Source organism: Natator depressus, chromosome 6, assembly GCF_965152275.1.
Source record: "Natator depressus isolate rNatDep1 chromosome 6, rNatDep2.hap1, whole genome shotgun sequence".
Lineage (NCBI taxonomy): Eukaryota > Metazoa > Chordata > Testudines > Cheloniidae > Natator > Natator depressus.
In genome coordinates this window covers 43,598,846-43,612,832 of record NC_134239.1, presented here as the reverse complement: position 1 = coordinate 43,612,832, position 13,987 = coordinate 43,598,846, and the positions used below count along the sequence as shown (strand labels likewise).

General features: G+C 41.5%; 2 protein-coding genes across 4 annotated transcripts in view; one reads left to right on the top strand and one right to left on the bottom strand.

Annotated features, from left to right (window-relative positions):
• The window catches only part of KIF18A (kinesin family member 18A), a 107,184-nt gene extending 101,123 nt beyond the window's left edge, over positions 1–6,061 (bottom strand). Inside the window, exons 1-4 of the mRNA XM_074956964.1 lie at positions 5,971–6,061; positions 3,745–4,142; positions 3,316–3,473; positions 1,005–1,109 (exon numbers count right to left, since the gene is read on the bottom strand). Of these exons, the coding sequence (XP_074813065.1) occupies positions 1,005–1,109; positions 3,316–3,473; positions 3,745–4,072 (591 nt within the window). The 5' untranslated portion in view covers positions 4,073–4,142; positions 5,971–6,061. The remainder of the gene's footprint in view (positions 1–1,004; positions 1,110–3,315; positions 3,474–3,744; positions 4,143–5,970) is intronic.
• A 1,211-nt stretch (positions 6,062–7,272) lies between these two features.
• METTL15 (methyltransferase 15, mitochondrial 12S rRNA N4-cytidine) overlaps positions 7,273–13,987 on the top strand; it is a 204,033-nt gene continuing 197,318 nt past the window's right edge. Inside the window, exons 1-3 of one of the 3 annotated variants that reach the window (XM_074955158.1) lie at positions 7,715–7,782; positions 9,116–9,357; positions 10,144–10,436. In XM_074955158.1, the coding sequence (XP_074811259.1) occupies positions 10,161–10,436 (276 nt within the window). In that variant the 5' untranslated portion in view covers positions 7,715–7,782; positions 9,116–9,357; positions 10,144–10,160. Of the gene's footprint in view, positions 7,305–7,695; positions 7,783–9,115; positions 9,358–10,143; positions 10,437–13,987 lie in introns of those variants that run through there. The other 2 variants (XM_074955160.1, XM_074955159.1) reach the window with 2 other exon arrangements.

Genomic DNA, 13,987 nt, shown 5'->3' with positions numbered 1-13,987 from the left:
GGTGCCAAAATGCTATCGTTCCATCGCAATTCAGGAATCCTACTGCTGCAAATCAATCCACCATGTTCTGCCTGTTGCTGAGAGTCACAATCCTGCATAGCCGCAGATTAATGGCCCAGCACACTTGCATGACAACAGCCCCCGCAATGGATTTTCCAAATGACTGGTAGCAATCTAGCATTGCAAGGTTCCATAATGTGATGGCCACTCGCTTTTCCACTGTTGGTGCAACTCTCATTCTGGTGTCCCTGCACTAAAGGGCTGAGGCAAGCTTGGCACACAGATCTAGGAACGTGACCTTGTGCACCCAACGGAACTGCAGCTACTGCTCATTATCGCAAGCCTGCATTACGATGAGATCCCACTGGTCAGCGCTTGTTTCTCGAGCCTAGAAGCTGCACTCCACGATCTGCAACTGCTCTGTGAACTCCACCAGCACCCTTGAATTGGTTCTTGCTATGTCCCACAGCAATCTGTCCCACAAGAAGTGGTTGTATTCCCCACTGATTTGACTATGCAAATACTGGAGGATTGTGTGTCCTGTGCTTGCAACACTTACAACAATAGTGCAGAGCTGCACAGGCTCCATGCTTTTGTCAGAGATGGCAGACAGCAAGGGGGACCATGTGGGTTCGTTGCATTTCTTTTTAAAAAAAGGTGCAAAAATTACAGGATACAGATGACATTATGGGATGGAGACTAAACGCTGGGAAGCTGATCCCTTGCATCCAATCACCTTTTGTGCAACTCGTTTCTGCCTCACCACTCATTGCCCAAACTTCCCAAAAGAGAGTGCTGGCTGGTTGCATACTGCATACCCATAGTGAACTGCCCTGATACAAGCACTCCTGGTGAGTATGCATAGCCAATGCAAGGAACCCAGTATGTCGCTTGTGCATGTGGCTACTAAATATGGCAGCTTTATGCAGATGTTGCTCTCATTGACCAAGGTTTGTAGTGTTAACATGGCCTTAGAATGCAAGATAAAAGTATTATTTACATACCTGATGTAATGTTAGTCCTTGAACCACCACCCCTTTCTGGGTATCTTCACGGACAGCCAGTGGTCCTGAATTTACTAGCAGGTCACGGATCTGTTCATTGTAGACCTCCAGAAGAAATTAAAACAAAAAACAAAACAAAAACCACACACACTTTAAAAATGAAATCCTATTGTGCTTGAGATTAAAAAAGAATAATTTTGCTCCACTTTCATGTATACCTGTTTGTTCAAGAGTCTTAAATTAAAACAAGCTTAATTCAGTCGGAGAAAAGTTTTAGCCGACTCTCTTTCCCCAGGATTAATGCTCCTCTGCAGAGTATAATTTATCAGTTATAATTTGTAACACGTACCAATTTATCGGGACATTATGCTTTACTAAAATTCAATGCTGTATGTACACATTTGCTCAAGTCTTATTTCTTAATCTAAGGGGTTACATTAGGCTTCAGAATCTGTAACCCCTACCACAATTTTAATGTGGAAGGCCTCTTTGCTACTGTTCATGAAAGTAGCACTCTCCCAATTGCACTGGAAGAAGCAGCAGTGAAGTGAAAGTTTCAACAATCTTGTCACTGGTTGGTGAAACGGTGGAGTTTGATGGGGAGAGGAAGAGCTCTTATGTAGCAACAACATACGCAAACCTTTTTTTGCCAGTGAAGCACTTGGGTAGAATGCAGTGAAAGACACATTTATGTCTAATACAGAAACACTGGAGCACATCTGTACTGATTCTACACTTTTTCTCTGTGCTCTAGCAGGAGTTGAAAGATCAAATTGTTTTCGTTTGCTACAGCTGCTGCTGCTCCTCCTCCTGCTAGCAATGAGAGAGCAATGTGCAAGAGTAGCATTGTGATAGAGAGAAGGGATCAAGTACAATCAACAACAGAAAAAGGTGGTAGTAGATAACTTATTCTACAGTCCACTGGCAAAGCAGCTTCAGCTGAAATGCCCTTGTCAAGGTTCCTTCCCCACTCTGAACTCTAGGGTACAGATGTGGGGACCTGCATGAAAGACCCTAAGCTTTTTCTTACCAGCTTAGGTTAAAAACTTCCCCAAGGTATAAACTTTGTTTAAAATGCTTGGTGGTGGCAGCATACTGTTCAAGGACAAGGCAAAGAACAGGGAAAGAGACCACTTTGAGACGTCTTCCCCCAAAATATCCCCTCTCCCCCAGCCCTACACCCCCTTTCCTGGGGAAGGCTTGATAATAAACCTCACCAATTGGTACAGGTGAACACAGACCCAAACCCTTGGATCTTAAGAACAATGAAAAATCTAATCAGGTTCTTTCTTAAAAGAAGAATTTTATTAAAAGAAAAAGGTAAAAGAATCACCTCTGTAAAATCAGGATGGTAAATACCTTACAGGGTAATCAGATTCAAAACACAGAGAATCCCTCTAGGCAAAACCTTAAATTACAAAAATATACATTCCCTCCAGCACAGCTTATTTTACAAGCCATTAAACAAAAGAAAATCTAATGCATTTTCTAGCTAGATTACTTACTAATTTAACAGGAGTTGGAAGGCTTGCATTTCTGATCTGTTCCCGGCAAAAGCATCACACAGACAAACAGAACCCTTTGTTCCACCCCCCCTCCAGATTTGAAAGTATCTTGTCCCCTCATTGGTCATTTTGGGTCAGGTGCCAGCGGGGTTACCTTAGCTTCTTAACCCTTTACAGGTGAAAGGATTTTGCATCTGGCCAGGAGGGATTTTAAAGCACTGTATACATGAAGGTGGTTACCCTTCCCTTTATATTTATGACAGCCCTTATCTTCAAATAGCTGTTGTCTGAATTCAACCAGAGAAAACCTTTCAATTTAAACACTACTATAGCAACTCAAACAAAAAACCTGAAAAAAAAAAAAAAAAATCTCATAACCGAAAGGGGAACAAACAAACAAACAAACAGTCTGAATTACAATCAAGTGATTCCACACTATTCATAGGCATTTCAGTTGTGCTCAGCCCTGAAGTTATCAGCCAACTCAAGGATATTTTGTTGCACATAATATCTCCGTGTTTTATAAGGGTGTATAATTAAATAATCTGGAAAATACTGATGATCACTGGAGTGTTCAATGAAATCTTTAGAAGAAATTACTCTTATTGGGCAGCATCCTATTTTAAGATTTTACCCTACAAACATCTCCAAATCGTTGAGCATGGTTCTACTCCATCTCTATTACATCTCTCTTAACCACCCTGTTTGTCACTCCTTAATCATTCCTTCAGACAGGTTTCACTGTATTTTATATATGAAAATATTCTTTATTGATAGCAATACACAGAATACAACTGTTAGCTTACCTCTAGATATGAAACGGCAACAGTACACAGTTTCTCTTCTTTTATTTGATCCATACAATTGTAAAGGTCCATCATGGTTAGATACATCACTCCTGGTTCTTTAGGTGAGCCCAGCATCGTGTAGGTCTTTCCCGCTCCTGTTGCGCCATATGCAAGCACTGAATTTTCAGAAAGATTAGTTTAAGTATGAGTATCATATCACTACACCAATTATGAAATCTACTATAATCCCAATATTAATGTCTTACAAAATAGGTCTTCTTCTCTGTCTGTGTATGTAAAAAGAGAGAGAAAATAAAAAGTGAATCTCCTGCCTCTGACTGCTAGTGATAAAGCTGCAGCTGTTCAAAATCAATTTTAGCACCTAAGGGAGATTTCCAGAAATTAAATATGATTTGTTCAATTCAAGGAGACAAATTGAAAAGTTACCTGTACAATTGTATCCATTTAAAAAGCCATCAAGCACAGTTTTGGTAGTGTGTTCAAAAACTTCTAATTGAGATGAATTTTCATCAAAAACAGCATCAAACACAAAATTGAGATCCTTGTTTTTCCTCTTGTTAATATCCCTATATGCTATTTTCTTCCCATGAAAGAAGCTAAATTCCTCTTCTTTTGGATCAAAGACCAGCATGTGCTTGTCTACAACATGAAGCACTTTATTAAAGTTGCCATCTTTTTCTTTTTGATTCTGTGGACGGACACGGACCACCACTCTCACATGATTGCAAATATCTTCCTGGGTAGCAGTAGACATGATGATGCTTTGGTTTAATTCTTCTTTGCTACCAAGAAAAATTCTCCAGACCAAGCAACTGAAATCTCTTCTGTAAATGAAAACAGTTATGAGATGACTTTAGAATTCAGAATGTGGCTACAGCTTTGCAATTAGCTCATGTCCAAGACAACAACATCTATCAAACACACAAGCCCAATTTTCTAATTTATTAAAGAGTTATTTCATCAAGACTTAAGTAGTACATTTCTTATATTGTTAAGATCAATCTACAGCCAGTTGCCTTTTCATGATATCAAAGGAATAATAGTCTCACATTTCAAGCCTAGTGTCCAATTCTTTAAATAGTGTACAGAACAATTAATTTATTGTTAAAAATTCATATACATTACAAATACACAACATGCTAGTTAAGAGCTTTATCTATATTGTGGCAGAGCTTCGACCTTGTCCCCATGGGTCCCGTGCTTTCAAGCGGTTTAGGCTAGCCGCAAATGCTCACTGCGACTCTCCACGTAGCCCTTTTCTCTCTAGGGCCAGGGTACAGTCTACTGAGCCCTTTTCATCATAAGCCAGCAAGGAGTTTGGTGAGAGAACTCCCAGTCTCTGTTGTCCCTAAAGTAAACATGATGTGGGAAACTGAAAAATTAATTGCATTTGTTTATAGGGCAGTTTATGGATTGGGAGTTTAAAAAGGAATGCTATTTCATCATCCTGAAAGTTCTTCTGGGATGCACAGTGCTGCTATGAATCCCATACACCCTACATGCTGGGTATGGTACAGTGTGAATGCAAACACAGATACTTACTTTATATCATCTTCCAAAATAAAATCCTCAATTAAAAATGAAACATTCTAAATGATTTTAAAACATCCAAAAATAGTTCCAAACTAACATGTCAGAATGCCCTGAAAGCTCCAATAAAAGGAATTATTTTTAAACAGTTAGGAAACGACTGCTACTGTATTTCTAAACTAGTCAGGCACCTTTACTGCAAGTTACCACCATGTAAACCACCATGGCCCAGTAAGCACTAATCTTAGTTTCACCAGATTTTTAAAAAACAGTAAATATCACTTTATGTAAAAAATATAATGGTCTTGATTTGTCCCCTCTACTAACATTAAATCACTTGAGTATAAACAAAACCCAGACAAAATATTTAAGATGGAGTCAATATAAAACTCTGCTGGTCTGGTGGCAAAAGTAATTTACAGGAACATTGTTAACTTTAAATCTAGATAATTTCAAAGGAGTCAAAGTTAATTTCAGGCATTATGCCTGTCCCCAAATTCTATTTGTTTTTGCTTTTAAAATCTTTGGACCTGATCCTCCAGAGAGCTCCATGTTACAAATTCTCATGACTCTTGCAAGACTGAGCATTTCAGAGTAAGTAATATTGTCTGTCTGTCCCTGTGTGAAAGGGTCACACAAACGACAGGGAAAACTGATTACACAGGGGAAAGAAGGAAACTAGCTGCACAGAGGTGCTATCCAATACATTGAAAACAGGATTTTTCCTTTTAGAATAATCTTACAAATTAGGTATGAAGTAAACATTTCTCAGGCAGAAGTGCAAGTTTTAAACTGACAGCTTCCCTTCAACTCACAGCACGTTTATGTAATGATGACCAGGCCTCTGATAACTAAGATAAATATTTCTCTTGTCCCTCCCAAAATACAAAGTCCTTTACAAAGCAGCCTACAAGCTCCCGTCTCTAGGATATCACCATCATTATTTGCACATAGTGTCAGGCAGATAGTTACAGCTGTAACAAAGACCGGTCGCCCCTCCAGCGCCGGGCCAGACTCCTCTCCAGGCGGCGGCTCCAGCCCACCCGCACCTTGGCCCGAGGGCTTCCTCCGCAGGCCGGCCAGGGGGAGGCTGTCGCGTGGGGCAGTAGCAGCCGCACTTACCTGCGGGCAGGCGGGGGGCGCCGCTGGCTCTGCCCGGGCCGCACCCCCTGTCACCTCGTTCTCTAGCCTCACAGTGACCAAATTCAAACACAAGCGGCCCGCCTGCCCTCGCCACCTGATTGGCCTGCGCCGTAATGACGTCTCTGGTGCGACCACGCCGAGTGCAAGCGGGACTCTTTTGATCCGAGCGGGGATCCATCCAGGCTAAGTTCAGCCCTGGAAGGTGAAGTGGTGGGGGCAGCACTACTCTTCCTGCTAGGAAAAAGTGCTCAGTGCCTAGGGGCTCTGTGCTTATTCAGCTTGTTCCTTTTGGGTGTTATCACTTGAGAAAGGGGAATATAATTCCGAGAAGCCCCCTTCAGGGTCCTGTTCTGCCTGGGGTGGGAGACAGGTGGCCTACCGGGCGGGCTAGCAATCCATCGTGCACAAAGGGGTCAGTGGGAGAAGGTGCATTAAGCCCCTGGGTAGGTGTGCGCATACTCAAGGGGGCTGCATGTCACGTTATACTGTATTTGGATGAATAAATCACAAATAGTTGTACAGGTAGCTGAGCAAATTTTATAACAACTGGTGAATATTGTGGAAATCAACTACATTTCACTTTAAAGGCAAACGACTATTCGCAAACCATCTTTTGCACTATGCGTTTGTCTCTACATATTGCATACACAGGCTCACAGCAGGTAGCATGTCACACTCGTGTGAAAACAACTATGGATGCGTGATTACAGTGCTGCACCCTTGCTCGAGTGGGAACGGGTCTGCATGGGTGCAACAAGCCCCACTTCTAGCATCAAAATTCATTCAAGAAGAAGATTAGAACAGAGATTGGGAAACTAACAAATAGATTAGCATGCATGCCCACAAAGTATTGCTGGATTGGACTAAAACTTTACTCAGCCTAATGATTGAAGTCGTGACTGGCACTTCTGTAGTAGGCTGTGTACACAACTTGGTGGTGGTGGTTGTGTTTGTGTGTGAGTGAGTGAGTGAGAAGTTGGTATGTACCTGAGGTAGATTTATGTATATAGAATCGATGCATATGTTTCTATGTAGCTGAGAGGTAGGTGTAGGAGTAGCAGGGGTTGTGACACTAATGACAAGTAGGTGTCGGAGATAAAACCCCAAACAGCGCGAAACCCTGACCTGGGCAGGTCCTACATATCTGCCACTGGCAGATACTCGAGGTGTCTTTTAAAACGTTCGCAACGTTGCATAGCTTTTCATGCCAATAAAGTATTACTGTATTTAATTGCATATGACGGGATGGGGCGTGTGCATTTGTATGCGTGTGGGTTATGTACAGGAAGTGGTAGTATGCAACTGACAAGCATGTAAGTGGGTTTGTCTGCAGTTGGCAGGCGTGCTGATTGGTGTTGTTCAAGGGGAGCGTAGTGTTTATATACAGGGGGCAGGTGTTTGCATGTGGCTGTGCACAGAGAGGAGCCGGTGCGGAGATGGGAAAGGGGGCTACAGGCAGGATCGAATGTGGGGAGTTCACGGGGCTGGCTTGAGGCGAGTGCAATGTGGCTGTTGAGCGAGGGATACACCACGGTGGGGCCCCGGGCAGTTGGGGAGATCTGAACGGGTTCGGGGGGGGGGCACTCCCCTCCGGGCGTTTACGTCTCCCTGGTCCCTCAGGGATCCTCTACTCCCACATGAGACAGGTGGGGGCCGTCGTCGCGGCAGCAACATGCAGGCGGAACTGAAGGCACCGGTGCCTTGTTGTGAGGGGAGGGGAAGCCGGGGCGGCTCGGCTCGGCTGTGCATTCATACCCCGGCAGCGAGAGAGGGGCGGCGGCGTGATCTGCAGTGAGTACTGGGCCCTTGTTCCGACTCCCACCGTCTCCCCAGCCTGCGGGGGAGGAGAAGCGGGGGGCGGCCCGGCTGGAAGAGGGGGGTAAGGGGAGGCCGGCCGGCCGGCCCTCTACCGCTCTCGGGTTTAGAGACTTCGAAGCCTCGTTGTAGACGCACAGTAAAACCAGACGCCGCGGAGCCGTCCGTTGAAAAAGAGTTAGCGGTCCCTGTGGTGCTTTCGTCTCTCCCCCCTTTGGCTAGAGCGCTCGTCCCACCCGCTCCTGCCGCCCTCCACGCCCGGGGTGTGGGGTGTGTCGCAAGCCCAAGTGCTCGCTGAGGTTTTATCTCCTGTTCATTCACCCTTCTGCACCGGAGGCTGTACATCTTTTCTTCCCAAAGTCGCATTTCAACAAATGACAGCAACGTGTTCGCTTACAAACTCCCAGTACAAACAGCACATCGAAATGCTAATTGGCATGAATTTTAGAAGAAATGTGACTCTTGCTTTTTAAAACAAAAAGTTGCCTAAAATGAGAGTGCTGGGAATTAACTTATCAATATATTTTTCTGGGATATGAATTGTGTTTGAATATAATATATATGTATAACATCTTACTGGGTTCATATGATTACATAAAGCAATTCTGGTTAAGGATGTAGACAATTAAATGATTATTAATGTTGGCTCTGATCTTGTAGTGATCTCTATGAGAGTGCCATAGTCTGTTTAGAGAGAGCTCACTGCAGGATCAGGGCCATAGTGCGAGGCATACTTCTGAATTAAATAAGGAGACAAGCACCTTTTCAACAATTTTATCTCCAATATTGTAAATTTTGCTTATTTGGCCTGCAGTTACAGGGTGGGATAAGCCAATTGATGGTAGCTATTCATAAGTATCTTATAGGTAATTTTATCCATCAGTAATTTAAACAGTTTCTGGAGAACAAGAAAATATCTGATTACAGAGAACTTGCCTAATTTGTTTATCTTTTAGAGTGTGGTGCTATTTAACAGGTGGGGCCTACATTATAATGAAGATAACTTTCTTAAAATGATTGTTCAGCATGTTCCCATTTTGAGGCAAACAATAGAGATGACTGAATGATGGGTAGACCTGAATAAATAGACTAGATTAAAAACTGGGTAGATAAATTGCATCATGGGATTAGACATTGTCTCCATTAATAATAGAAATACAGTATGGCATATTGTCAGATGGCCTTATGTCTGTGTTTTCTTTTTTGCCTCATAAGAGAGCATATGAAATGTGGGACTGAAGGAGGTATTTGCTCAGAAAACAAATGTAAAATTCCTGTAAATAAAACCCGTCTTTTTACCTCTTTGCAGCTAAATGCCAATTCATTCTGTTATGAAAATAAAAGATTAGCCTAAAGTAGTGGTTCTCAACCTATTTACCATTGTGGGCGCATATGCAGCTCTCTATGTGTTATGTGGGCCGCAGCCACAAAATATATATACTACCTGTATGGCTCCAAGGATGTCATATGCTCTGATTGGCCTGCAAGCAGCCTGTGGGTTGAGAAGCACTGGCCTAAGGGATATAGCACTCCACTACTAAAATAAAGAAGGTAGGTGTACTCTTACTAGTTTGTCATCTAGGTATGACTTCGTATAAAAGAAACGTATGCCATGTTCACAAATAGTATGAAGCTGATGAAAATAGGTATTCCTGAGCAGACAAATGGTCTGACGTTTCATTTCTCACCCAAAGTTTGAACAGTTGATGTTCTGAAGTATGAGATTTGATTACATGATGTTATCATGCACTGCTACAAATGTTTTTATTGCTCATAACATGATTCTGGCACTGTCTTAAATCCAACTACAGCGTTGGACTCTCATCATTTTCCTATTTTAACTGGTTACAGGGAACACTACAAAATTAATTGTGCTGTGGTGCGCTGATGTTGAAAGCATGTTAACCATTACAAAGGAAGGCAATACTTTTTTAAAGTAATGAAGCCTAGTTGGCTTTACTTGTATACTTTGTACTCAGATCTGATCACGTATCATTTACCGTATACTTTATTTTAATACTAGTATCCTCAATATGTCCTGCCACAGTCAAAGTCATAGGCTAAAGAGGAAAGAAAAGTTTTATGGTAATACTTAAAGAGAAGCACTGTGGCTTGGAGCATCCATATTGGGTGGAGGGCCTTGGAGAAATCATGAAAGGAAACCACCATTGGAGATTATAATGATGACTGTGTATCTAAATTTCTGCCAATGTAGTGTTTCTCTGGGACTTGTACCATGGGATGTGTGACTGCTTTTTTGTACTTCCACGTCCTTCCCCAACCTATTATTTAAAATACTTACTTTAAAATTATTTCCAATATTTATTGTTTTTCCAGGTTGGCCTAACTACAGTATGGTGCTGTTTCGGTATTTGTGCCAAGTCTACAAACGATTGCTTCTGTCCAGTTTAGAAACTAGCTCAGTAAATGTAGGTATTTGGGCCGGAAATATACATTCTTCAGCAGAAAGGCTGGAAGTGACTTATGAATATGGAATTAAAAAGCAAATGATGCATAACCGTGAAGTTCAAAAGCTGCATCAAAGTGCAGATGATGAAGATTGTAGAAGACCACACATACCAGTGATGGTAAAAGAAGTTGTTAATTGTTTATCACCCCAGCAGGGGCAGGTGAGTTAAATGATTTCTTACAGTCATATATAATGTTTTTCGCCAAATTTGGATTGTCACTCTGTATTGACCTAAGAGAATTATTTATTTGGTAGAGAAATAAAAAGCACATTCTGCAACTTGTGCTGCTAAGACCTCCACTGTATTAAATTGATTTGTGATTCAGATTAAGGTTTTATGTGTACCATCACAGGATTCTGTCATCTTGTACCCTGGAAAATCAAATTTATAGTTATGTGTCAAAACTATATTAAATGTTTGTATATTCCCCTGCTCCTATATCCAGTCCTGACAGTTGAGTTCTATTGGGTCACTTCTGCTCTACATTCCTAGAGTATCATAGGTAGCAGGGAATTCTCAGTTAACGAACTTCTGATGAAATAGCTGCTTCTTGTAGGCTTCAGGGCATAATGCAGGACATATGTCCAATTAGGTCGTAAACTGAATGGTGTGTGTGTGTGTGTGTGTATATATAAGTGGTTCTCAACCAGGGGCCTAGGGGCCGCGAGCAGGTTTCCGGGGGTCCTGCAAGCAGAGCCAGCATCAGACTCGCTGGGGCTCTCGGCAGAAAGCTGAAGCCCTGAGCCCTACCACCAGGGACTGACACCAAAGCCTGAGCAGCTTAGCTTCACGGGGGCCCCTGTGGCATGTGGTGCTGGGCAATTGCCCTGGTTGCTACCCTCTAATGCTGACCCTGGCTTTTATATGCAGAAAACGAGTTGTGCTACAGATGGGCTGTAGAGGTTTTTATAGCATATGGGGGGGGAGGCTCAGAAAGAAAAAGGTTGAGAACCCTGTGTGTGTGTGTGTGTGTATATGTATATGTGTGTGTATGTGTATATATATATATATATATAATAATTATGGCAGGTCCTGGGATTCTTTTATTAGATTTTTTTTTTTCCTGGTGCTTGTGAAACTCAGTGGGACTTGGGCTCCTAATTCCCTTAGGATCCTTTGAAAACAAATCCTGTGCGTGTCATTTTGTGTGTTTTTAATGTGGTAGTGGCATTTAGCTGCAAAGTACCTAACTGCCAAAGCACTTAAAATAAATAGAATATTAGGACTCAATCCACCAAACAATTAAACATGATTAACATGTTTGGGTCTGAGATATCTTAAATATGGTATTGAATTGAAAGGATTCTATTTACAATGTTGCATATTTACAATTCAGATGTGTTGATCTGTGAAATTTAGTTGTTTTTCTTTGGAACGTTGGCTTCCTATGAGTTTATTGTTCTTTTGTTATCTCTGGGAGGCTTTTTCTGGAAAGAAATTATGATATATGATTGTTAAGTGTTTTAAAACACTGGTTACTTACTGTAAATAGTCTGTTTTTACAATGGTTAAACAAGTGGCATCTTTCAAAATGACATAGAGCCCAAGAATGGAAAAATGATGCACAGAGTTTATAACATGTCCAGGAATCAAAAAGGTTTCCTATGGTCAGGTGAAATCCCTTATGAAGCCATGATTTGTGACCTTCTGAGGATTTTTGTGGTCTTGAAATTGATGGGTCACTTTTGGATGAATTGAGAAACCAAATATGAAAGAAGAGAGAGAATTTTTAAATTTCAGTAGCATAACTTTTGCAATATGTGCATCACTAATTGCTTACTTTACACAGTTCAAGATGTACAACACATGCCAGTCAAATATACATTGATAGAGTTTATAAATAGGTCTTCTGGGTCAGAATTAAGATTGCTGTCAAAATCTGAGTTGAATTTTTACATGTGAACTGATAACTGAGTATGTAAACTGTAACAGTGATACCTGTAAAATATCTGGTTTTAATAATAAACTAGTTTGCACAGGGGGTATATTACTTCAGTAAATTTAAGTAATTTTTTGGACTAATTCATAGGTTCTAACTATTAATAGCAAGTATTTTTATAAGTAATTTGAGAGAGAAGGTACATTCCTTTTCATAAAATGAGGACAATAAATCTCTCCTACCTGGCAAAATGCTTTGAGAATTTTTAATGATAGGTTATAAATGTAAGGTAGTTTATTATTATTTAATGTCAGCTACCCTACCCCTCCATGAGATTGTTGGTGAATTTTCAGTTTAATGCATATTACATGGATGTTCAAATCTTGTACAACCGAGGGTCATGCTAACAGCTTTTGATGAATAAAAGGACAGGGTTTTCAATAATTGGAACAGATTGAACTTGTCCTCATCATGAACATGGAGGTGTAGCCAGTAGAGAATATAGGAATCCGTGTGAGTTGCTCCATCTGTCAATTAAGATGGAACTTTGTATGCTTGCATTTTTCAGATTTCAACTCTGTATAGTCAAAATGAAGACATCAGGAGACCAAACTGCATTTTAGAACTTGGTGGGACATGTTTGGCCTGCAGGATTCACTTTGGCCACAGACTTGTTCAGGGGAGAGTACAAGTGATATGGTTTTGTGTGTGTGTGTTAGCATGTATATCAGTGGTGGGCAACCTGTGGCTCATGGGCCGCATGTGGCCCATCAGGATAAATCTGCTGGCTGGCCATGAGACAGCTTGTTTACATTGACTTTCCGCAGGCATGGCCACGGTTCACAGTTCCCGGCCAATGGCAGCTGCAGGAAACAGCACGGGCCGCAGTTTCCCACAGCTCCCATTGACCAGGAACGGTGAACTGCAGCTACTGGGAGCTGCGGGTGGCCGTGCCTGCAGAAAGTCAATGTAAACAAACTGTCTCGCGGCCCGCCAGTGGATTACCCTGACAGGCTGCATGCAGCCTGTGGGCCACAGGTTGCCCACCACTGGTGTATATTATTTTTTACACACTCTCTCTGTGTTAAAAGAACGTAGTTAAAGTTGCAAAGTCCAGCATTTGAAAGTTAGGAAATGCTAGTTTCATGATTGCCTGTCCAGCCTTAATTCTGACCCCTTGTGTATCTCTGCTCTGTACCGACTGAAGAGGGGATTGTAGAATTAAAGACTGTATCATAATATATTTCTTAAATTTTCAGTGGTTGACTTTGCACCCTAAACAACGTTCTTGTAAGATCGGTATTTGTGTCTGTGTGTGTGTGTGTCCGGGTCATTTTAGTCTTTTTTTATTATTTATATATGTATTTATTTATTTTTTAAAGAAAAAAGGTAAAACCAAATTCTTTGACTGTCAAGGGGATTTAGGCTTCTGTGTACCTAAGTCCCTTTTGAAAATAAGAAATAGGCATTGCCACACTGAACACACCCATGTCTAGATACCTTTAAAAATCTGGGCCTAAGTTTTTTGTGCAACCTGTTAGGCTGCCTGATTCAGTGGTCATCATCATCAAGGCAAATCCCAAGGGAACATAGCCTCCCTGCAGATTGAGCATCACTCAGATTGATCTTTAGCTAAATCCTTAAGACATCTGGCTGGATGTTCAGTCTGTCTGTCACTGGTGATCTGATAGTGCCACTGAGTTTTTTTTTGGCCATAGAGTGGAATTCCTTGGTAAACATGCTCTACAATTCATTGGTTTTTAATCCTAATAATATGTCTGTACCAGGACAGCTGCTGAAACCAAACCAGTTCTGATAAGGTAGTTGCTAG